We start from the raw sequence: 24,014 nt of genomic DNA, 5'->3' as shown, positions 1-24,014 counted from the left end.
TTGGAATATACGAAGATCCATACAAGACACAGTGGACATAAAACCGCGGTGCTTGCCCTGACGCGGTGGGTGCAGAGTGCCAGCTGGGGCCCCGCGTTGGATTCCACTTAGTCTTTGGACGGTTTGACTGCATGGTGCCTTCGGTCTCTGGGAACACACGTTAAACACAGAACTGAGTGAACGTCTCCTCCATCCCTTCACTTCTTACCCGAGCTATTGCATGTCTAACATTTAGACATGTTCAGCTTTGTGGATTCAAGGACTGTTCTGCTACTTGTAGCATCCCAACTTGTTTTACTGGCTGTGGTCAGATGTCAGCAAGAAGAGGACCGTAAGTAGTCAACTTTTCTTTATTCTAATTTTAATCTCTGTTTTTGCAGATAAAAATGATATCATGACCAACATCGCAATCATTTGCCAGACTATGAAAGTCTGCAGTGATTTTTTTTTTTCTTCCGGTCAAGTATTCCGGTCTTTCTTCCGTACACTTGGTGAGGATGTCAAAGCGTGTCTGTGTGGGATGGCGGACCAGCGACTTTTTTAACAAAATTCTTCAGCTCAAGACCCAAATCGTGGAACGGCTACATCCTTATAAATGTAAAACGGCTATTAAAATGTATTCCTTGAAATTCTTGACGATCAATAAAATTGCTCGGAAGGTTGTACTCTAATGACCCAAAATTAAAGCAGGACCGGTTCTGGCCCCGACCCTAAGTTTAGAAACACTGGCTTTGACTCACTGCATTTTTTTACAGCAGGTTCGGGTGTCTGGATGATTTTTTTTCCTCAGAAGGGGACACCTGCCTGTTGGGTTTAAAAGTCACAACAAGGATGGATGAGTCAGAATGTAATTGGACAGTCTGGGCATCACCCAAGGTTTGGCTGGCGCAAAATCATTGTTGACGTGATGCGAAGTGACAAGGTCAGGCGATGTGTGACCTCAGCCTAGCAGGCTCAAAGGGTAGCAGGAAGTCAATGGCGGTTATTAAGTGAGTGAGTACACAGCGGGAGGCCGACCGACAAAGGAGCCAATTTCGAGCAAGTTGAATTTTTCTCCACTCTGACGTTAAGATGTGAAGTCAATGGCAAAGTTGGTGCGCAAATACTCCTAAAAAGCAAATAGCAGCATTTTGCAGTGGGCCGGACAAACAAATTGGGCTTTCTTAAGGTGCCGGTATGTTTGCGCTGTTGCTTGACGCCACTATGTGGTCCAGATGGAGACATTTTGGAGAGCAGCTGTTTACCTAAGGCAGCAGCTTGTCAATTGGACATAGTGTTCCTGAAAGAGAGTTTTCATTCATACGAGCAACAGAGGCCCGAACACATCAAGTATTGTAGAGCCGGTAAAAAATGTGAAGTAGCTCAACTTTAAATGCAACTTCTTATATGACGGCTTGGAGCTTTTGAAAGTCTGAGTTATATTTCAAAATTGCGTCTTTGCGGGTGACACCAGTGAAGCAACCATCGCTCATTCATTCAAATGCAGAAACATTATTGAATCACTTCAGGTGTTTTATTGTTTTAAGAATATTTATATCGCAAAGCTTTTAATTGTTACAAAACCTTTTTCTTTCTCTCCATTCTCCACGTCTGTGACTTACAAACCACACAACCGCCATCTTACCCTGATCCTGCCGCTACCGCTTCCTCCTTTCCACAAACAATTTCTAAACAATCTAAATTCCTAAACTTTTCCGAACCTTTTCTGGAACTACAACCACCTAACCCCCCCCCCCCCCCCCCTGCTGGTCACAACAGGGGAAGCAGGTGGCTGCATCCAGGACGGCCAGCTGTATAATGATAAAGATGTGTGGAAGCCGGAGCCGTGTCGAATCTGTGTGTGTGACAGCGGAGCGGTTCTGTGTGATGAGATAATCTGCGAGGAGATGAAGGAGTGTGCCAACCCTATCATCCCGTCTGGAGAGTGCTGCCCCATGTGCCCCGCTGATGCCAGTGCGCCCATTGGTTGTAATTTATTTATTCACGTAGCCATAAATAAATTACTCTGTTTGCTTGTCTCACTGGCTAACGCTACCGCATGGGCAATGCTGCATGATCCAAAAATGGCTGCATGATCACCACTCACGTCATCTTTTAGCTCTCCTTAAACAATTCGCCTGATTTTCATCGACAAACTCAGTCCGAATGGACTTGGAAACCAGGAATCACCGCAGTGCATGAATCCTCGAGTGTGATGTCAAACTGGGCTACAAATCTCAAAAACACAAACGAGATCTTCGGCCAATGTTCGAAAAGAACCTGACCGAGACTGAAGGCCTTGAATGCCTTGAAACAGTCTGGTGTGAAGTGATGCCATCGATTAGCATCTTTCGACCTAAAGGAGTGAAACTCCACCATTAATTGCTCCCTCGGAGTATTTCTTCTAGTCCAGCTAATTTGAAATGCTTTGATATTTTGTCTTAAATGACACTCCTCATCGTCATCATCGTCATCATCGCATGCTTGCTTCTGCTTCCCCTCATTTCATTAACCAAGATGGGTTTTTGGCCTGTGTGTTTGGTCACTCTAGCATCGTCATATCTCATTTGATTATTTCTCCTCTCCTAAAACTCTACAGTCGAATCAAAAGTCCATAAAATGTCTTGAAATGCTTTTAAACGTGTTCTTCTTTCTTTCCCATCACCCATCCGTCGACGACAGAGACGATCGGCGCAAGGGTGAGACACTGGGAAAATTATTTTACCGCAACAACACATTCGGGTTGAATATGAAGCGTTCTGATTTCGCTCAACCTGAGTTTTAGTTTGCTAACATTGTCTTTTATCAACCAGGGTCAGAAAGGTGAACCAGGCGATATTGCAGATGTAAGTAAATCCTTTTAGAAGCTGTTGTGGTAGAAATGATAAAACATCGTTGATAAGACCACATGAAAAGAGCAATTGTTTCTCTTACTTGGACTAACAAAGGATCCTGCAACCCCTTAAACATTTAGAAACGACCCACATTTATGTCCCATTGTTCCCTTCAATTATTCATCAGCATGATCATTTTTTTACTCTCTTTTTCATTAGTCCTGGAGTGTTAAATGATCCCCCCCTAAAGAGGCTTATGGTCATTAAGAGTTATCTACGTGGGTGCCTTGTTAGATTTTCTATAAATGAGCAAAATCCTACATTCCTGGGACACAGTGAACCCCATCAAATCCTCTTAGATCCTCTCAGCAACTTCATTGCCAGGGTGCAGACACACACACACACACACTCATGCAAATGCGCACTCGCGGCAGGTGAACAAAGTCAGTTCAAGCAGAGGTCATGTTTTCGGTCAAACTTGGTCCATCCAAGCAAATCTTCATCATGTTGTTGTTATCTTGATACAAGAAGGACTGCTTACCATTCTTGACATAACTACGCGCCTTTTCCACCTGCAGGTTGTCGGACCGAGAGGACCAGCAGGCCCGATGGTAAATATCGTCATCTTTTGGGCGTCATGTCGGCGGTTAAAAGCTGTTTCTTGGTGGCCTGAGCAGGTGTTAGCCACACTTGGAATGCTGCTGAGGTGAACATTTTCTGCTCCTGCAGGGCCCCCCAGGTGACCAGGGATTACGTGGACCAGCTGGTGCAAAAGGAGACAAGGTAGGAGGCTGAAAATTACAAAAAAAAAGAATGTTATGATATTTTTAAAGGGATGATCATGAAAATACTGATACACTTCAGATAGGTGGCGTGCCATTATCATACTGTAGCTTTGTCTTCTCAATTGGAATCAATTCTACCAGGAATTTGTGACTGAAGGACAATGTTGCCTTTTTTCTCCAAGGGAAATGCTGGACCTCATGGAAGGGATGGCGAACCTGGGATTCCCGGAAACCCGGGACCCGCGGGCCCACCTGGCCCCCCTGGACTTGGAGGGGTGAGTCATTAAATCGCATATTTACACGTTCGGATATTTCTATCACATGACCTGTTGCTGCGCATAAGGCTAGAAACTGTCTTTTCAAAAGGTGTTTTTGTTTTGCTCGGAGCAGTTAGAGATTTCTTGGAATAAAGTCATAGTCAGTGTACATTTTGTATGAAACAAACATTTGTGTTTTTCAGAACTTTGCTGCACAGATGGCGACAGGCTTTGATGAGAAGGCTGGAGGTGCTCAGATGGGAGTGATGCAGGGACCAATGGTATGTGTTGTGTATCCTCTGTACAATATATTCGATCGGTATCCAGGAAGTAGTCAATTCCAATTTCAAGATGACGTTCGCAATGAAATGTTTGCAATGCTGCCCTCTTGCGGTCAAAGTCGTCCTCACACAGAGACTCTTGTCGGTGTCTATTAAATTGAATTTTATACATAAATGGCGAATTTCAGCCATAAATTGATTCATTGTCACTCCAATATTTTCCGATTTACAGCTAATTTAACTGTTAAATGTAGATGTCATCCTCAAAACATGGTGCTTGAGAAATCCATTTATAACATGATGAATGGGTTTGTGCAATTAATTAACCACTGTATGATTCTCTTTTCAGGGTCCAATGGGTCCCCGAGGTCCACCTGGACCAAGTGGAGCTCCTGTAAGTGCATTTACTGTTGCAAAAAATACGCGTACAATATTGTTATACTGACAAAAAAAGTGTAAGCCAGTATATCTGTTAATAAATGTGTTATTGTTCCTGCAGGGACCACAAGGTTTCCAGGGTGCCCCCGGAGAGGCTGGAGAGCCCGGTCCAGCTGTAAGTACTCACAATTACTTTAATAAATGAGATAAGCAACATTATCTTATAGTGTCAAGTATTTCATGTTAACCGCTTTAACTTATTTCAGTAGGTCGGCTGATGAACAATACGAAAGAAGTACTTGAATTTTGCATCATTTGCAGTGACATGTTTTAAAGTTCCTGGCCATTTGCTTCAAAATAGGGAGCGATGGGACCCCGTGGACCACCTGGACCTTCTGGCAAACCAGGAAGTGATGTAAGGATATGTTCTCTTCAAATATATTTGAGACAGGATTCATTTCAAGTACACAACATGTCCGTCACCATTTACCGTCAGTTATCAGTTGCTGACATTCAATAGTAAGCCTTCAACTTCTTATTTCACTGCAGGGTGAGGCTGGCAAACCTGGCAAAGCTGGTGAGCGTGGACCAGCTGGACCTCAGGTTGGAGATTCATTAAAATTACTTGGTGAAGTCATGCGAGGAAACTGGAGAAGGATCTAATTTCCATTTCTTCTCTATTCGTGTGTGTTTTACTCAGGGAGCTCGTGGATTCCCTGGAACTCCCGGCCTTCCTGGAATCAAAGGACACAGAGTAAGAGCCCATCACTCCTTGATATTAGAAATATCTTCACTGAAGGGGTAATATGACGCAATGTGCCACTGCCCACGGAGGTCTGAGCAGTCTTGTCACTGTCCTCTGTAGGGTCACCCTGGTCTGGATGGAGCTAAAGGAGAGAACGGTGCTGCAGGAGCAAAGGTGAGAGCAGCGCATGCAAAATAATATTCATCTTTTATTCCCTGCATTTATTTTTTTTTTAAATCTCATGCCCTTGTGTCTCCTTTAAATAGGGAGAGGCTGGTGCTTCTGGTGAGAATGGTGCCCCTGGACCCATGGTGAGTCCACTTCACAGTGACGCATTCATTGCTTTTCGTTTCATTTTGAAGTCTGTGTACTGAGCAACTCAACTTGATTTTCTCTCATTTCAGGGTCCCCGTGGCCTGCCTGGTGAGAGGGGACGGACCGGTGCTGCCGGAGCTGCTGTGAGTTTGAATCTCTGCTTTACTTTGTTCAAGCATCATGTCCTTTTCTCTGCCCTGACATTCTTGTCCCAACTCCATAGGGTGCCCGTGGAAATGATGGCTTGCCTGGTCCTGCTGGTCCACCTGTGAGTAACATTGTTATCTTATTTCAATAGATTGAAATCATTTCAGATTTTAAGTACTTGTAATACGGATTACACAGCACTAACCTGAAGGTTGCCCTTCTGTCTACAGGGGCCTGTTGGTCCTGCTGGAGCTCCCGGTTTCCCAGGATCCCCCGGAGCTAAGGTGTGTACAGACCTCAAGTAGACCTTTTGTTTAAAAAAAAAACAAAAAAAAAATAAAACAAAGCTTGATCATGTCTTTACTTTAATGTTATGATCGTTTCCTTCCAGGGTGAAGCTGGTCCGACTGGAGCCCGTGGAGCAGAAGGCCAACAGGGTCCTCGTGGAGAGGCTGGTACCCCAGGATCTCCCGGACCTGCCGGAGCATCGGTTTGTAAATATTATCACCTCTAACTGTCCTCGCGATCTGGTTGTGATAAGTTGTCACTGTGTAACAGGGTAACCCCGGAACTGATGGTATTCCTGGAGCCAAAGGATCTGCTGTAAGTCCACTCTCCTCATTTTGATAACATTGGGTAGCAAGTGTGCTTGACTCAATTTTGACTTTTTTTTTTTTTTTTTAACTTTCAAGGGAGGTCCTGGTATTGCTGGTGCCCCTGGCTTCCCTGGACCCCGTGGCCCACCTGGACCACAGGGAGCAACAGGCCCCCTCGGACCCAAAGGACAGTCTGTGAGTCACTTGAAAGTGATTTGTAACGCTTTGGAAGTTGATGGCAAATACTCATCTTTTTCCTTCTTTTGTCTGGTTTAGGGTGACCCTGGTCTTCCTGGATTCAAAGGTGAAGCTGGACCCAAGGGAGAGTTTGTAAGTGGTTTTGGATTTAAATTTTACAAAACTTTGAAGGATCATTTTGATTTAAAATATAGTGTTGCTATACTGATCAAACCTGATGCTTCCAGGGCCCCGCTGGTCCCCAAGGTGCACCCGGGCCATCTGGTGAGGAAGGAAAGCGAGGCGCCAGAGGAGAGCCAGGAGCTGCTGGACCACTTGGACCTCCTGGAGAGAGAGTATGGATTCCGTCAATTTAACAACACGGATTTTTAAAAAGGCAACATAATCAACCAGCTGTAGTGATGACCTGATTCAGATGATGCTTTTTGCCGCTTATCCTTGCAGGGAGCTCCTGGCAACCGTGGTTTCCCAGGTCAAGATGGTCTTGCTGGCGCTAAGGTGGGTCCTGTGTTTAACTACATTAGCAGACTGAAAAGATGACGGTTGTAATGAACTGAAAGTGACTTTTGACTCTTGGTGTCCTTCAGGGTGCTCCAGGTGATCGAGGTGTTCCTGGAGCTGCTGGGCCTAAAGGTGCTACAGGGGACCCCGGACGCACAGGAGAATCTGGTCTTCCCGGAGCAAGAGTGAGTGTTGGCTCACGTCATTAATAAAAATCCATTGGGCAAAAAAAGCCACTTTTTCACATCTGAAATGGTCTGAAATTCTCTGAATAAAATGTTTTGCCTTTTGCAGGGTCTTACTGGCCGTCCTGGAGATACTGGTCCTCAGGGCAAAGTTGGGCCTTCTGTGAGTACTGTTGTTCATAGAAAGTGGAATTTCTCCTTGAGGGATTTTAATCAGTATAATGAATAAATAAAATGAAAAAACGATGGATCAGCCAGATCACCTCTCAAGCTGTTGTTAGCTAATTATCGTTGTCATAATAGCATAGTAGTTTTCGGAAAAAAAAGAACAAACAAGAACAAGAAGATAAAGAAAGACATTTTTTTTAGGTATTTTATTGTGACAGATATAAATGACTCAGGCTTTCATGCTATTAGTCTACTGATACTGAATATTCACTACATACAATACAAGTGTGAACCAGGTCAAGTTCTCTCTTTACCTCTGCAGCGAAATCTGTCTCTCAATATTAATTTGTGTATTCGATCATGACAGGGTGCCGCTGGTGAGGACGGTCGCCCCGGCCCTCCTGGTCCTCAGGGAGCCCGTGGACAGCCAGGAGTGATGGGATTCCCTGGACCAAAAGGAGCCAATGTAAGTTGGTCATGATAGAAAAAGAAATATCCCATTTATTTTTTTTTTTTTAAATACTTCATCCATAAGAGTGTTTTAATAGTTGACTGAGTAATTTGTATTCAACAGGGTGAGCCTGGAAAGCCTGGAGAGAAAGGTCTTTTGGGTCGCACTGGTCTGAGAGTAAGTGTTCTTTCTCTATTGATAATGTATAATATGCTACCTACTCTGAACACCCTCTGATGGGTTTAAGAACTTACATTAAATTACCAAAATGCTAAAACTGAAGTGTTCCTCTTTGAACAGGGCCTGCCTGGAAAAGATGGCGAGACTGGATCTGCTGGACCACCTGGCCCCGCCGTAAGTGTTTCATTTTGTACTAATATATTAGACTGTATATCTTTACAGATTTGAATAAGAATAATTAAAAAATAAAAACTACAAAATGGTGAATTAGCACAAGGACTTTAATTTATTCAAAATATTTGATTTCAATGACTTCTAAACTAACTTCAATCCTCCCCCCCGTTTCTATCTCAGGGACCTGCTGGAGAGAGAGGAGAGCAAGGTCAGCCTGGACCTTCTGGCTTCCAGGTAAGTTCCCTGATGAAACCCCGCAATTATATTGAGGACCCACACAATAAATGTCCCTCCCTGTTCAGAATTTAATGCTGATTCTTATTCTAATTCTGCAGACATAGGGTTGAGTTATTCGGGAAATACTGATTGAGATCTAGATGCAACACCTCAGTGTGATCCCAGAAAGCAAGTACAGGAGTAGAGCACATAAAGGACCTGTCAATCCAGGACAAATGCACCAACTTTAGTTTTTGAAAAGTCCTCACTCCCCAATGAATACATGTTTATTTGCACTTTTCCATAGACGTGCACTCTATTTATTTGTATAAAAATAATCAACTTTTTTTCGTCAAACAGGGTCTGCCTGGACCAACTGGTTCCCCTGGAGAGGCTGGAAAATCCGGCGACCAGGTAAATAGTTTTTCAGCCAAGCATTTCCAGACTTCATGTTTGGTTGAAATTGAATTATGTCAAAGTGTGATGGTGTCGTCAAAGTGAGGAGCTACCGTTGAAATAGTTAAGCCAGTTAAAAGACAAAAAATCTGCTTGGTGTGCTCCTTCTCTGTTCTAGTTTTATGGGTTAATTTGTTTGTCTGTTTTTAAACAACAGCAGTTATAGATGTTAAGAGTGACAGAGAATCCTATTTAAAAAAAATCCTCAAATAGGAATTAACTTGGTTTCTCTCGACAGGGTGTTCCTGGAGAGGGTGGAGCTCCTGGTGCTGTTGGACCCAGAGTAAGTTTTAATGTTCTTTTTCTGTTTTTGGAGAGAACTATAGGAGAAACTCTATAGGAGAACATAAATAGAGAAATATTCCATGTTAATGTAGTGCTGCAAAAATATTTGTTATAGGCACAGTTTAGACACCTTGACCTCTTCATTTTACATTTGTCACATGATATTGTGTTGCTCCTGTTAATTCTGTGTACCTGTTTTCCAAACAGGGTGAACGTGGTTTCCCTGGTGAGAGGGGTGGTGCTGGTCCTCAGGGTCTGCAGGGACCTCGTGGACTTCCCGGAACACCTGGAAGTGATGGACCCAAGGTCAGTAAGGAAGTAGAACATTTTCATCTCCAGTGCAACCCAATTGTCGTCTGTACCACCTACACTTCATCACCAAGCCGCTCATCTTGTGCTGTTGAAAAATTCATTTGGAAACCTATCAAGATATGCCCCGTCCCAACTTAGAAAACAATGACAGATGACAAATTGGTTTTACATTTTATCACTTTAGCCATTGCACAACTGCACTGACAAGTGACCTAATGCTCGTTTAGGGAGCCATTGGACCTGCGGGAGCAGCTGGACCCCAAGGACCCCCTGGCTTGCAGGGTATGCCTGGAGAGAGAGGTGCCGGTGGCATCCCAGGAGCCAAAGGAGACAGAGTGCGTGGCAGATTGCTTCTTGTTCAAGAAGCCTTTGATATTTATCATAACATATATCATTAATCTGTTTGTCCAACAGGGTGATAATGGAGCAAAGGGACCTGAAGGTGCTCCGGGAAAGGATGGTTCTAGAGTGAGTCCAATGTTGTGCTCATTATTTTTTTTCATCCCTGGTGGGAAACATTAATCAACATGAATAACTATAATCCCTTCCCTCCTGCCTCAGGGTTTGACTGGCCCCATTGGGCCTCCTGGCCCTGCTGGACCCAACGGTGCCAAGGTAAGCATAAGAGTGCCACTTGGGAATTTCTAAAGCACTGCCCCCTTGAAATTAAACCGTTTGTATAATTTACCGTTTACCTTGTATGTTATCATGATCGGTTTGACTGTTTCTCTTCTATCCAGGGTGAGAATGGCCCTGCAGGACCTTCTGGTGCTCCTGGCGTTCGTGGTGCTCCTGTAAGTATACAACACATTAGGACATGTTTGTCATCGTCATTCATTAGTCATATTGATCAGCGAGCTTGATAGTTTGGCTTCCGAGTACATATCTGTTACAATAAAGCATGCCCTGATTGAGTATCTTCCAACCTCCTGCAGGGTGACCGCGGTGAGGCGGGTCCTCCTGGACCTGCTGGCTTTGCTGGACCTCCTGTAAGTACATGTGACCTAATGGAACGTGAGTCTTCCTCTTTACCAAGTATACCAATGTCGCTGCCTTGTGCGACATCCAGGGTGCAGATGGTCAGCCTGGAGTCAAGGGAGAGCTTGGTGAGAGTGGACAGAAAGGAGAGGCTGGTGCTTCCGGACCTCAAGGACCATCAGGAGCACCCGGACCTGTGGTGAGTACTTAAAATTAGCCCCAATTTAAAGCCGATTCAACAGAAGGTAAATCAAAATTTATGAAGTGGAAATATTTATGATTGTTGTTTGTCTTTGTCAGGGCCCAACTGGTGTTTCTGGACCTAAAGGAGCACGTGGTGCTCAGGGAGCTCCTGTAAGTTGCATAAATTAAATTTTAGAGGGACAGGATGAACAGAATCATCTTTTTTTTTTAAATATGTGTTAAATATTAACTCAAGTCACATGGTGACTGGTGTGCCTACTGTTTAAATTCATAGGCCCCTATTTTTGTAGAGGCACAAGTGAGCTCGACACAAAAACCGGCACCTCTTCATTTTCATGCTGGAGCAAGTCTAGTCTACCATCTTTGGAAATTTGGCAAACCAAATTTTGTTGAACCGATTTCCTTTACACATCCCCTGTGCACCTGACAGTTTGATCACAAAAAGTACACGAGATTTTATATCAGGTGAAATCAGGTCTAAGTTGTGGCGCAGGGGGAGTAATGCAATTTTGCTGGATTTGATCCAGGCGCAGACAGAGAGAGATTCTGCGCCCGGCTAATATGTGTGGTGGATGTCATTGTATTTCATTCTTAAATATGACATCAGCATACATCAAACCGTCTGCAGAACTTCTTGAGAGAGTCAGTTCTGCTTCCACCATGGAGAATATGTTTCACTCTTTACATTTGTTGACCTGATGTTTTGGCTGAGTTTGGTGATGCTGAACGCCGACTGTCTTTGACAGGGTGCGACTGGTTTCCCTGGTGCCGCTGGTAGAGTTGGATCTCCTGGCCCTAATGTAAGTAAATTTATTTCAAAATGATTATTTGAAAGGTTCTGTTTCTGACCACTATCGATCAATGATGTTTTTTCTATCACAGGGTAATCCTGGTTCTGTTGGACCTGCTGGTCCCGCTGGCAAAGATGGACCAAAGGGCGCTCGTGGTGATGGAGGTCCCCCAGGAAGACAAGGAGATGCTGGTCTTCGAGGAACTGCTGGTGCACAAGGAGAAAAGGGAGAACCCGGAGAAGATGGACCTCCTGTGGGTCACCCTTTCGGACTGATTCAGTTTCTTAGTGACAGAAGATCTGGACTGGAATCCAATCTTTTCTGTCTTTGCAGGGTGCTGATGGACCATCTGGGCCTCAGGGTTTGGCTGGATCTCGAGGTATTGTTGGTTTGCCTGGACAGCGTGGTGAGAGAGGCTTCCCTGGTCTTCCTGGACCTTCTGTAAGTTCTTGATTGCTTCTAGACTATTCTGCTCAAAATTATTCAACATCCATCGTAATTTTGTAACCTCTGCAAATATTACGTATAATAAAGGCCTTAATACTTTTTCCTTTTAATTTGCATTTGAGATATTGTATAATTCACTTTCAGAATATTCTGAAGTCTTAAAAAAAGAGACCATGATTCAGGGACACTGATGGGACAACTAATAAGAACATTACCTACAAAATGAATATCCACTTTGTTTCAAGGGTGAGCCTGGTAAACAAGGATCTCCGGGCTCTGGTGGTGACCGTGGACCTCCTGGACCTGTAGGACCCCCTGGACTTACTGGACCTGCTGGAGAGACTGGAAGAGAGGTGAACCCGGGCTACACAGGCAGTCAGACAGCAATCACATAAACTAAGACCATAGTAATCACGCATTGAGCATGGTAATTATTTATTCAATATATCGGTCTGTGTTTCAGGGTACACCTGGATCAGATGGACCACCTGGAAGAGATGGATCTGTTGGAATCAAGGTGAGAGAAAATAGTCCAAATTCTCTCAATCTGACATAAAAAAAAACAGAGAATAGAAAAATAGATAAACGTAATGTGAACAACTAAGTCAGTGAGTTTTATTTCCGACAGGGAGAGCGTGGTAACGCTGGTCCTGCTGGTGCTCCTGGGGCTCCTGGTGCTCCTGGTTCCCCTGGCCCTGTCGGACCACTCGGCAAGCAGGGAGACAGAGGAGAGGCTGTGAGTAACACACAAAATTGAGACTTCTAAAAGACCAGTGTGGGAACTCTAATTGGATATAAGCAAAGGAGAAATGCACAAGGTTGAATGTGAAAATTTGCTTCAGGGTGCACAAGGACCTGCAGGACCTCCTGGACTCGCTGGTGCACGAGGAATGGCTGTGAGTGTCAAAAATTAAAATCAACTTCACAGTTAATTATCTTACTTGCATACTACCTGAAGTTCTGAATTTTGAGACATCACTCCTGTAATCTAGGGACCCCAAGGACCACGTGGAGATAAGGGAGAGAGTGGTGAGGCCGGCGAGAGAGGACAGAAGGGTCACCGTGGATTCACTGGTTTGCAGGGTCTTCCTGGGCCTCCTGTAAGCAACTCACTCATTAATCATTTTTTATTTGCCTTCTTTTTCTTGCCTAATCTGTTTTTATTTGTTCAAACAGGGTCCCGCTGGAGATTCTGGCTCTTCTGGGCCTGTAGGACCAAACGGAGCTAAGGTGAGAAAAAGAGACATTTTCCATCATGTGCAAATGATTTTTAATGGTAATGGGGGTCACAGGGTGGTCTCTGTGCAACTCCCCAATCATTGGGCAAAGATGGAGACTGCCAAGTGCGAGGGCCTTAATTACCCACCAACGTGATAAGATGAGCGGAGGAGACATTTTGTAATTACTCTGTGTGAGGAAAAGAGGCTGACGGACAGGGGAACCACTCCTGCTGAGCTCAGAATTGGTTGTAATGCCTTTTGTAGATTAGATAAGCAGAGAGGTTACGATAAGAGGAATGAAGGAAAATGTCACCACATAGGTTATCTTCATGCATAGTAGGACAAGTGGTGTGGAGGTTATTGGAGTAGCAGAGGGAAACTGAAAGTATATTTTAAATACTTCACCAGACTTTTGGGTGTCGTCATTGAGCCAAGGAAATTTTAGGTTTAATATGCAAAGTTTAGGAATTACATTGGGGTCACCACGTATTGCATTTGACGAAACACATACTGTTTGTATAGGGACCACCGGGACCTACTGGACCCGCAGGCAAAGACGGATCTAACGGACAACCTGGCCCCATTGGACCAATTGGACCTCGTGGACGCTCTGGAGAAAGTGGCCCACCTGTATGTAAAACAGAACTCAATTTCATTTCATGTGTTGTATTTTCTCATCTTGACCATCTGCTGTTTGTTTGTGCATTAGGGTCCTCCAGGAAACGCTGGACCCCCTGGTCCTCCTGGGCCCCCAGGCCCTGGCATTGACATGTCTGCCTTCGCTGGTTTGGGTCAGACTGAGAAGTCTCCCGATCCACTGAGGTACATGAGAGCTGATGAGGCCTCCAGTTCCCTGAGACAACACGACGTTGAGGTCGATTCCACACTCAAGTCGCTCAACAACCAGATTGAGAACCTGCGCAGCCCTGACGGCTCCCAGAAGAATCCCGCTCGCTCCTGCAGAGATCTCAAACTGTGCCACCCTGAGTGGAAGAGTGGTAAGTACATTTCATTTGGTAGAAGAATAAATATATTACTATTAAAAAAAAAACAGATAATTTCCCAATTCCCGTACATTGCTAGTCTAATCAGCCATAAAGGCAAGCTAATTTGTGAAGACTCAAGATTTAGGCCGCACCTTTTGCTGAAGTACAGTATCTACTTAAGGAGATACACAGCTATAACATGTTGGAGTGCCACAGGGATCCATTCTTAGCCCCAATGTGAAGTCAATAAGTGAAACAAAGATAGATTGATCGGATGAAGGAGTAACAATGGCATCTGTGTATTAACCCGCCCAACTTTTTTCCCATATCTAAAGGTGACTACTGGGTCGACCCCAACATTGGAAGCACAGCTGATGCCATCAAGGTCTTCTGCAACATGGAGACTGGCGAGACCTGTGTCTACCCATCTATTGCCAGTGTACCAAAGAAGTCCTGGTGGACAAGCAAGAGTAAGGATCGCAAGCACATCTGGTTTGGAGAGACCATGAATGGAGGATTCCACGTGAGTGCACTTGTAAGGCGATGATGATTCAGGTATTTCTTAAAAATAGCTAATCAATCCCCCCCCGACTCATTTGGTTACAGTTCAGCTACGCTCAGGATGGTCCTGCTGCCAACGCCGCCAGCGTTCAGCTGACCTTCTTGAGGCTTCTTTCCAATGAGGCATCCCAGAACCTCACGTACCACTGCAAGAACAGCATTGCCTACATGGATCAGGCCACAGGCAACCTGAAGAAGGCTTTGCTGCTGCAGGGCTCCAACGATGTGGAAGTCCGTGCAGAGGGCAACAGCCGCTTCACATACAGCGTTTTGGAGGATGGCTGCAAGGTGAGTGCAGATGCTTGAAAGCAATTTTCCATGAAGGATAAGTGAGAGAGAAACTGAGACATTTCTTTCGTTTCCACTGACAGAAACACACAGGCCGGTGGGGCAAAACTGTCTTTGAGTACAAAACACAGAAAACCTCCCGTCTGCCCATCGTGGACATTGCTCCTATGGATATCGGAGGAGCGGATCAGGAGTTTGGCGTGGATGTAGGCCCAGTCTGCTTCTTGTAAAGTGGAATTATCACCGTGACCCCCCCTCCCCAGAATAACAGGAACGAAATAAACTCAACCATGAAACACTACACACAATTCCACAATAAAGACTGGAATTCTAAAAGAAAATTGATCTCACAACGAAGTGCTCTCCAAGTCGGATGCTAGCACTGAAGGGCATCGGCAATAAGTGTACATCTCTGTCAACACGCTTCCTGAGATCCAGTCATGTTTCCCATGGCCCACTGTTGACGGGTATGAGTCCGGAGGAAGAGGGACTGAGCAAAAAGTTGTGGAGAACTGAAACATGACTTGATGTCACTTATTTATTGTCTCACTTGAACGGGCAGAGATGAGGTAGGACTGGAGGGGTTCACTTTGTAAGTACGACACAAGCCCCTTTCCACTACAGACCAGCCGCACAACCTCTGTACCAGTCCTACTCCACCTCCCTCCCTGTTCCCTCCTGTCACACTATTATGGCATTTTGAATCCGTGTAGACCAATAAAATATTCTGAAAATCCAGGTACTCCACGCCTGTCCATCGTGAGCAGGAGCAAAACCTTTACTGTGTATTATAAAGCCTTGGTTCTATTGTTGTAAAGGTCGGTGTTTATAAGCAACCAGATGGTTTTAATGTGTATTTCCACATATGTGTGTGTACATGTGTTTATATGCACACCAACACTTTTTGGAAAGTGAGGTTACTTTTGGGGTGTGTGTACCAAAGGTCCTGTACCCCTTCACTGCCCCATCAGAGAAGGGAGACTTCCTTTGCTCTCATCCAAAAATCTGCTTTGTAAAAATCCAAAGCAATTTTGTCATTTCTTGTAGTCATCCAGATGGTTTGAAGCTACCTCACGCTGAAAAACAAAGTGAAAATGTAGAAGACAGCAAACACGTCGACTATCAGGCAAATCCGAATGGCTCGCTTTGCTTCGCGTGGCTCTCTCTTCAGAAAGGTGCTATGAGTTCTGTAATAGTCTGTACCAAAAGCCCCTCGACCCCACTAGCCTCACACCACACTCACACTCCACCCTGCAGAAGGGGTGCCGTCGGGTAAGACAGGTGGAGACCGGGGACACTTCAAGACCTCTACTGAAGTCCACACACACACACCAAAGCCGAACCAAGTCGCTCAATAACAACCAGGGTGGGACGCCTCTGTGTGCGTGAGGGTGTGTACATTTTTTAAATTAAGTTTATTATGATCCATTTTGTTTTTATTTTGTTACACTTCTCATTGATGTAAATTGGAAATAAAAGGAAAACAGAATGAAGAAGTTGATTTTGCTTTGAGTTTTCAATAAAAGTATCACAGGCGTGGGAAAGTTTTCTGCTTCTTTTGATTGAACATTTGGACAGTGTGCTTTAAAAGTTTTTTTTTGTACCATACTTTTATTAGCTAAGTTCAGCTATACAGTGAAAACAAATATTAATAGGTCTTCTCTCTATTTATAATGTGTATATTTGTGGAATTATTTAATAAGCTGCTACATGGGGAGAGGGTAAATAAAAGTTTGGCAACGATTTCTGGTGCTAAAAAGATTAGTTTGAAAGTAAAAAGTTCAAATATGAACACGCCGTAGTATCACAGGGTACCGTAAAAGTATGAAAGGAAAAATAAACAGGTTAACCATTCAGTGGTTTGATTGGTTTTAAGTTAGGAACTAAATTCTACATGATCCAAAATAGAGTGAATGTACAAGCAGATTTTTGAGTGTCCCCATATGAGAACTAGGACGGGCAACCAAGAGCGACAATCTGTTGACAACCAAGTTATGATAAGAAGCATACTTCCATAGTTTTGTCATAACGTAAAAATTTCAGGCATCGGGAATCTGATTAAAATTATTTCAATATATTTTATTGACAAGAACGAGATGGAAAATATTTGCGATACAAAGTTATTGGTGGTCATGACATGTGCTCACTGAAGAGCAACTGATTGGCAAGATCAGCAGAATGTTCCCGAGGGCGTGGTGACGATGGACTGCCATTGAGCCGAAACCGGCTGATGTTGCCACTTTGGAAGTAGAAAGGCAGATGGGTAATTCTTCCTGTGGACCAACACTATGGAGTGAAACACTTGATATATTAGTCTGTTCTGCTAAGAAAACACCTCATTTTCGAAATGGAGTTCGCAAATCCATTACTGACCACAGTGAGAAGAGCTCCATGCCGGAAATTTGGGTGGAACTGCAGCAGTCTCGGTTCTGCACCAAGATCCCCTTGAACAAACCCGCTAAGGATCGGACGGACAAACGGATTTTAATAGTTGGATACATTTCCTTTGAAAATTATAACAAGAAACCACAGCACACAAATACGAAACGCAACCACGGATGGAAACACCTACCATGGCAAAAGTTCAAAAATAGGCTTTGTCCTGGTCTTAAACACAGGAATTACTGCAGGTCGCTCTGCTTGTGGATCACCTGAAAGGCCAGTAATTAGTAAGTGTCGTATTTAATGTCAACGATAATATAAGTAAGGTCAAAAGACTCTGCATATTAACTATGAGGGAGGATCTAAGAAAGATGAGCAAAGACCTTTGAGAAGCACAGCAAGTCTTTCTCCTCTCGGATCCCATGTCAGAGATTGGATCTCTCCACCAACACTGCACAAATAAACTTCGGTCATCATAGATATGATACACTTTACTTTTTTTCCGGCCAGCTTTTCAGATAATAGCTCTTACGTGACATCTCCCTCTGTTGTGTTAAACGTCGTATGTGATAAGTCGGCCACCACTGACGCTGCTTGCGATCCTTTTGACGTGCCTGCGAGGACGCCAAATAGAGACCGTTGAACAAAATCACACTTGCAAGGGGCACAACTCAATTGTCTTTGTTGCCACAGTAGAGAAAAAAAGGTTTGGATTTTTCTTAATGTCAGCTACAAATCAATATTAGTATTCCATTTGATTTATGAATACAAATGTGTGGCACAAGTGTGTTGACATTCTGGCAAATTATCTCTATTTGGTATGTACCAACCTGGTGTGTCTGTGAAGGTGAGAGCGTAGATAAGAGTTTCTCCCTGGACGGTGAAGAGAAGTCGACTCCCATCTGGACTCCAACAGCCCGACTAACCCAAACAAACAAAAAAAGGTTGCTTTAGAGTACTGAAACCTTTTGACTGAGAGCGTCATTGAAATGTGGCGGCAATGCCTACCTGGCAGCGACCTTTCTCACATGGCCAACGCTCACACGTCCACATCTTGGTCTCCCAGACCCTGAAGAATAACGAGAACGTTATCTTGATGACCTTGCATTCGAAACAATGATTATAGTGAGTGTAGCAAGTCCGCACAACCTGCCAGGTTTTTTGAGATGTAAAAAAATAAATAAATGAGACCAAGATAAATCATTGAAAACTTGAGGAATTAACCAAAAAACATGAAAATTCTTTAAAAATGGAAGTCAGCTCATACCTGCCACCGTAACTCTGATAAGCCCAAATAAAGTTATGCCGCTATTTTAGGCTTTTCCTGATATTTTTTTTCCTTTGCTTTAACAGAAGCCAGAAGGTTTTTCATTGACCATTATTTAGAACGGTGCATTATTCCCTCAATCTAGACTAAGGCCCAAGTTCAATTAGAAGAAAAATAGTCGCAAAGCATGATACTGCCATCACCAAGCTTCATCAAGGTTCTGTGTTCTTTTGGTGATGAACAATGTCGTTCGCACCAAATGTGCCTCACGCCCACCAAGTTAAACTTTTATTTGACTGGCACATAAAGATTTGCCAAAATAAAAAAAAACGCATTTAAATAGACATTTTATGGCCACTTTACATTGGATGAAGGTAGCAACGTTTTATGCATACTCAATATCACATGGGTGGGCAACCTTAAATACACCAAGAGCCATTTTGGCCATCTACCACGGGGGGAAAAAAATAATACACCGGGAGCCACAAAACTGGTTTGACATCTCAAGTGAGGAAAAAAAACTGCAAATGTTTTTTTTTCATTTTCTTCAATTTATTTCAATAATGAAATAAATGAACAGCTAAGGGAACACAATATTTGATTTCTGCATGTAACAAAAACATTTTGAATTTCGGAGGGTTGAAGACGCTTCGTTGAAGCTTACTTTCAAATAAAATGGGTAATGTCTGTTTTGAGTCCACCTCATTTTTATGAACTTAAAGCCAAACAAATTATCCAGCTTATGTGAAGCAAGAAAAAGCAATCTTCTTCGCCATTCAGTCGTCATTTTATCACGTGTGGAAAGTATTTTGATACTGAACCTGAAGAGAGCAGATGGCGTTGAGGCAAGAAGATGGCTCCCATCTGTGGACCAGGATAGAAAGCTGACCCCACCGCCTCCGACACGCTGGAGGGGCACACAGCTCTCTGCTGCTACATCCCATACCTGAAAAAGGTCAGACAGAAAACACATTGACAATTTAACACGTTCAAAAAAATTATGGTGAACTACGGTGAAGCCTGACTTTTACCATCATTGCTGTGTCCGTAGGCGAAGCGGACACGAGGAGAGAGCCGTTTGGTGACCAAGCAATGGAAGTGACTGGTGAGTGGCCGGGATGAGACAAAACCTGCGCGCATCCGGACGAAGGCCTGTTCAAGAGGAGGAAGACGCACATACAGGAAATTTCATCACGATGTTACGGGAGGAAAAGGTCAAAGCTTTTGCGATGGCAACACAAGGAAACAAAAAAAGGATTATCCAATTTTGAAAAACAGAGCAAATATTGTAAAAAGAAAAAAAAAATGAAGATGATTTAAGCCTCCTTCTCTATTGCTGTTTGAACACATGAAGTGTCAGTATGACGCGACATGAGATCAATTGCTTCCAATGACAATTTACATGCCTGGTGGATAGCGAGCAAGGGTCCACATGCCAGACCAGTAAACAATTGCGGCAAGCCACAGCGAGTCCGGATGCACACAGCGGCTTCCACTGCACTGCTGCGACGCTCCTTTGGAGACGGTGCTTCAAAGTTGGAGTCGTGGCACTAAGAGTTTATACAAACAGAGACACGGCCAGTAAAAGCATGGCTTCATGAGCAAAATCCATTCCGTCTCTCAGGATGTGTTACAAACATGGGAGATTTATCACCTTTTGGGATTGTAGATCTTAATTGAGTCATCCAACAGGGCAACAGCAAATTTATCAGTATGAGGATGCCAGGCAAAGGCTCGCACCACACAGTCTGACCTGACAAAGCAGACACATCACACATGGTTACAGATTTAGGCAGAGAGAATATTTTTCACTCATGTTCTAGATAAACTAAATTGTAAGGCTTGGTTATTGCAAACTGCGGCAGAACATTTAGGAGCCGAAAGTGAAAAAGGATTAAGACTGCATTTTTTTCTAAACTGTCAAATTGTAATCTATCTTTGCCGTATTTGTTTGCTGTGGAACATTTTGAGATTTTCTTCGTTACATATATATTCATTTGTATTAAAAAAAAAAGTTTCTCAGGTAGGCGTGAGAAAACAGGAGAAAAGATCCAAAGTCCAGGTTTACAGTATAAATGTGTATTGTCAGCCAACCGGTTGCAAGAAGATTTCATCCAACCTGCTATGCAATTCCATCAACAAATCAAAGCAACAAGCATTGAAGAATGGATCCTAAAACATTTTTCCAATAAGAAATCCTTCAAATGCTTAAAGCAATGCTCCGTCCACATGAAATGCCAAGAGCAAAAAAACTTGACTATTTAACGTCGGCCCTCTGACAAATAAACCGTCTTCTGCTTGCAGCACATTTTAGCGATTTCCACATAAGGAGCACTGGATTCCACCCAAAATGGATGCCATGCCATTTACACAAACAGGAATGTTTTGGCCAAACGCTGGCCCGACAGCGTCACTCACCAGTTCAGTGCTTGTGAAAATTCCGCAATCATGTCCTCGCTGCTCAACTACAGACCACAGCACAAATAGAAGCACACGTCAACATCATGTCGTCTATTCACTCAACATCACTTGGCTGAATGATCGGGCAGAGCTTACTGTGAGATGAGGAAACAAGGAGCTGTGAAAGGAAGAGATTCTTTGCAGCAACGCCAGGATGCACCCAGAACTTACTGACAACCATTTGGGCACTGTGGCAAAGAGCAACAGGCTTACAATACATGTACATTAGTGGACATGACACTCGTTCATCTTGACCCACGTACCCTCTTCATGGGAGTTTGTGATTTCATTCAGTAGCGCTGTAAAACCACCATCCCGCCTGAAAGGAAAAGGAAAGCTTCTTTGACACGTAAATCTGATAATGATAGTCAAGTTGTACTTCAACGCAAACCATAGATATAATAAGAACTATTTTAGTTAAATCAATCTCTCCCGTCAAAATGGGTTGAATCTTGCATTTCAATCAGTGTTCATATTTACAAATATGAAACTTGAACTCTTTGGGATGAACTGAGACCTATGCACTGGAATCAAGCAACTCTCTGCATATACTGCTCACACGCACAGAAAAGAAATGCATTGATATGTGTCCAAGCTGTGTGAGAGAAACTGTGATTCCATCATGTCATGATTTTGAGTGCTGCCATATACTATAATGCGCAATGTGCATACCAAGCTGCCGCACTCCTCATCCACAACGTCTCTGAGTGGTCGAGGAAGGCCGCCTTGCTGCTGCTCTCAGTACGACTGTGCAGCTTGAGGGACTCCCGGGGGAAGTACAAACTCAGAGGACTTGACTCCTGTAGGGAACATACATTTTCACCATGAGAGGAAACGTTTCTACTCTATTGTATACAATGAAATAAGTATTTTTTAAGATAAATCATACTTGCAGCATAGCGTTGATGCAACATACTATTTTACTTTTACGTGAGTATATATTTTAAGAAACAGTACTTTTACTCCATTACTTTGAGCCACATTCCACTACTTTTATTATTTGCTATGTATTAATTTATAGGAATTTATTGCTTGTATTCTCGTTTTTCTTTTTAAGGGGCGGGTGTAGGTTAACGAGAGTTTTGATCAATCAAATGTAATCATCACGACAAAAAATTTACCAATCAAACTGAACCAGACAGCCACAAGACCATGTGAAGTCTTTTCAGGATAGTCAAATGATGGAGGCACTTTTGTGAAGAATGGCTGATGAAGGGTACAAAAAAGTTTCATAGTGAATCAAAGTTTTCATACTGAGCTCTCAGAAATGTGGAATCAGAACCTCCACTTCTTTGACAAACCTCATACGAACAATCCAAAAATAAGAAATTTCATTTCTGTTCTTCATTGTTTTTTCATACTGTAAAGATTTTAATTTTGGCATGAAAGTTTAATTGTTGGACCACGGCTAAATGTTCTCTGTTGAACAAAAATAAATATCCAACGTTACTTACCAGTTACTCAAAATTTCAGGAGTCTTTTCGCTAAATACTTATCTACTCTTACTCAAGTAATTATTTGGGGGCATTCCTTTTTACTTTTACTTGAGTCCTACTATTCTAACGTTTTTGCCTGCTCAAGCCACCTCTGTGTATAATAATGTGCAAGTTAAATACGTGAATAGATGAATCGGAACAGCCATAGACAAATTTATAATATTTACTGTCCATCTGTAAACAACAGGTTATCTTAGGTTAGGTTAAGTTAGACCTGCTGCAGCCGCTCCTCCGCGTTGCACCCCGTCAGGAGCACGTTGTTGGACTCGCACAGAGTGCTGTGTCCAGGGGGACGAGGAGGGGGAAACAAAGCCAAAGAGCACATCTCATACAAAGGTTGCAATACAAATAAAAAAGTAGTCGCTTGTTCCAAGTCAGCACACTGTCGAAGTGCTGATGCTAATGCTATGCTAACACAGTTAGCACGCTAACTGACACCAACTACACAGATGTCAGCAAGGTTCTTGGAACAATATTTGCTTTTCGGTTTGTATGAAAATTAAATTATCCAATACCAGGTTAAATGTCGCTCGCTACGTTTTTCAACATAAACTAACGTATTATCATAACTATGTTCGATACTTCGAATGCTTGAATCCCGCCGCGAAAGCATACGGGGACTCACGAGGGACAAACAGTACGGAAAATTTTCAACCTGCACACGTAGAGCAATGCCCTCTTGCGGACAGAGGTTGACATTGCATAACGACGACACATCTTATTTTACTTTATGCACGTCACTTAATATGCATCTGTGGTTGTTTTTACAGTAATTTATAAATAGAGTTCAGCTGAGTGCCATGCAATTGACTGGTGAAAAGTTAACTAACCGGGCGAGGCTTCTGCCATGTGTGTGTATAACAAGAAAAAAGAACTCTGCACAGTGCACCAATTGAATTTGAAATAACAATAAAGATCATGTTGACATTAAATTGCATGTTAGAAAAAAGTGGGGTAAAATCATTGCATCTATCAATATTTTACTGCATCCATGTTCGGGCTCCTTTGTAATGATTAATTCTACTTTAATCAAGTTTCGAGCCTACAAATTGCATTTTCTTTCTAATACATTTGAGTTCTTTGTGCAGTCATTTAATTTCATTGCGTTTAAAAGGTGGACTGCTTCCAACCAGCTCTCTGATGCCAGCCAGGATTTATAGTGCCATGCTTCAGGCACACCGGCTGGGTGGATGGATGATGGCTGCCATGTAGAGGCGGGAAGTAGCTGTGTACAAATACTGACGATTTTTTTCCAGTTGTTCTATTTTTTAGTATTTGAGTATTTACTTTTTCTTCTCTGTATTACTAAGAATTGTAGGTTGATTGAACACTCTAAATTGGCCCCAGCAGTGAGTTTGAGAGCGGGTGGTTGTTTGTCCTCGTGTGCCCTGCGATTGGCTGGCAACCAGTTCAGGGTGTACCCCACCTACTGCCCAAAGAGAGCTGGGATAGGTTCCAGAACCCCCGCGACCCTTGTGAGGAAAGTGGAAC

At 43.3% G+C, this 24,014-nt stretch overlaps 2 protein-coding genes across 4 annotated transcripts; one reads left to right on the top strand and one right to left on the bottom strand.

The window, feature by feature from the left end:
- Positions 1-57: 57 nt before the first annotated feature.
- On the top strand, positions 58-16,358 carry LOC148339737 (uncharacterized). Of its 2 annotated transcripts, XM_088290030.1 has the most exons (54): positions 58-331; positions 1,759-1,965; positions 2,662-2,678; positions 2,793-2,825; positions 3,392-3,424; positions 3,543-3,596; positions 3,781-3,873; positions 4,059-4,136; positions 4,486-4,530; positions 4,636-4,689; positions 4,876-4,929; positions 5,064-5,117; positions 5,215-5,268; positions 5,380-5,433; positions 5,526-5,570; positions 5,664-5,717; positions 5,798-5,842; positions 5,952-6,005; positions 6,113-6,211; positions 6,280-6,324; positions 6,414-6,512; positions 6,594-6,647; positions 6,743-6,850; positions 6,960-7,013; positions 7,103-7,201; positions 7,311-7,364; positions 7,737-7,835; positions 7,944-7,997; positions 8,121-8,174; positions 8,355-8,408; positions 8,751-8,804; positions 9,085-9,129; positions 9,339-9,437; positions 9,671-9,778; positions 9,858-9,911; positions 10,005-10,058; positions 10,184-10,237; positions 10,379-10,432; positions 10,513-10,620; positions 10,722-10,775; positions 11,372-11,425; positions 11,508-11,669; positions 11,750-11,857; positions 12,109-12,216; positions 12,327-12,380; positions 12,492-12,599; positions 12,706-12,759; positions 12,856-12,963; positions 13,040-13,093; positions 13,606-13,713; positions 13,793-14,081; positions 14,405-14,592; positions 14,676-14,918; positions 15,002-16,358. In XM_088290030.1, the coding sequence occupies exons 1-54, from the start codon at positions 238-240 to the stop codon at positions 15,146-15,148; spliced, it is 4,464 nt and encodes a 1,487-aa protein (XP_088146156.1). In that variant the 5' UTR covers positions 58-237; the 3' UTR covers positions 15,149-16,358. The 2 variants fall into 2 exon arrangements, with proteins under 2 accessions (XP_088146156.1, XP_088146157.1); XM_088290031.1 differs by lacking the exon at positions 1,759-1,965.
- A 618-nt stretch (positions 16,359-16,976) lies between these two features.
- aaas (aladin WD repeat nucleoporin) lies at positions 16,977-23,200 on the bottom strand. 2 transcript variants are annotated; one of them, XM_088290920.1, is made up of 16 exons: positions 22,738-23,200; positions 21,700-21,827; positions 21,291-21,346; positions 21,124-21,215; positions 20,986-21,032; positions 20,222-20,320; positions 19,974-20,117; positions 19,599-19,719; positions 19,389-19,513; positions 18,309-18,369; positions 18,131-18,221; positions 17,833-17,914; positions 17,684-17,751; positions 17,491-17,569; positions 17,292-17,376; positions 16,977-17,204 (listed from the first exon to the last, which is right to left on the bottom strand). In XM_088290920.1, the coding sequence occupies exons 1-16, from the start codon at positions 22,846-22,848 to the stop codon at positions 17,049-17,051; spliced, it is 1,545 nt and encodes a 514-aa protein (XP_088147046.1). In that variant the 5' UTR covers positions 22,849-23,200; the 3' UTR covers positions 16,977-17,048. The 2 variants fall into 2 exon arrangements, with proteins under 2 accessions (XP_088147046.1, XP_088147047.1); XM_088290921.1 differs by lacking the exon at positions 22,738-23,200 and adding an exon at positions 22,482-22,731.
- Between the last annotated feature and the right edge of the window lie 814 nt (positions 23,201-24,014).

Source organism: Idiotropiscis lumnitzeri, chromosome 3 (genome assembly GCF_059441095.1).
Source record: "Idiotropiscis lumnitzeri isolate Australia: NSW breed Sydney's pygmy pipehorse chromosome 3, RoL_Ilum_1.0, whole genome shotgun sequence".
NCBI lineage: Eukaryota > Metazoa > Chordata > Actinopteri > Syngnathiformes > Syngnathidae > Idiotropiscis > Idiotropiscis lumnitzeri.
Note: the sequence above shows the minus strand (reverse complement) of the source record. Positions and strands in the feature narration are given on the sequence as shown.

What these genes read in the sequence shown, in the direction of transcription:
- LOC148339737 (XM_088290030.1), top strand. Translation starts at nt 238, where the DNA reads ATGTTCAGCTTTGTGGATTCAAGGACTGTTCTGCTACTTGTAGCATCC. An exon ending in CCGGACCTGCCGGAGCATCG is followed by an intron (nt 6,212 to 6,279) that starts GTTTGTAAATAT and finishes ACTGTGTAACAG; the next exon opens with GGTAACCCCGGAACTGATGG. An exon ending in CTGGACCACCTGGCCCCGCC is followed by an intron (nt 8,175 to 8,354) that starts GTAAGTGTTTCA and finishes TTTCTATCTCAG; the next exon opens with GGACCTGCTGGAGAGAGAGG.
- aaas (XM_088290920.1), bottom strand. Translation starts at nt 22,848, where the DNA reads ATGTGCTCTTTGGCTTTGTTTCCCCCTCCTCGTCCCCCTGGACACAGC. An exon ending in CCTTGTTTCCTCATCTCACA is followed by an intron (nt 21,033 to 21,123) that starts GTAAGCTCTGCC and finishes TGTGGTCTGTAG; the next exon opens with TTGAGCAGCGAGGACATGAT. An exon ending in TTTTCACAAGCACTGAACTG is followed by an intron (nt 20,321 to 20,985) that starts GTGAGTGACGCT and finishes CTGCTTTGTCAG; the next exon opens with GTCAGACTGTGTGGTGCGAG.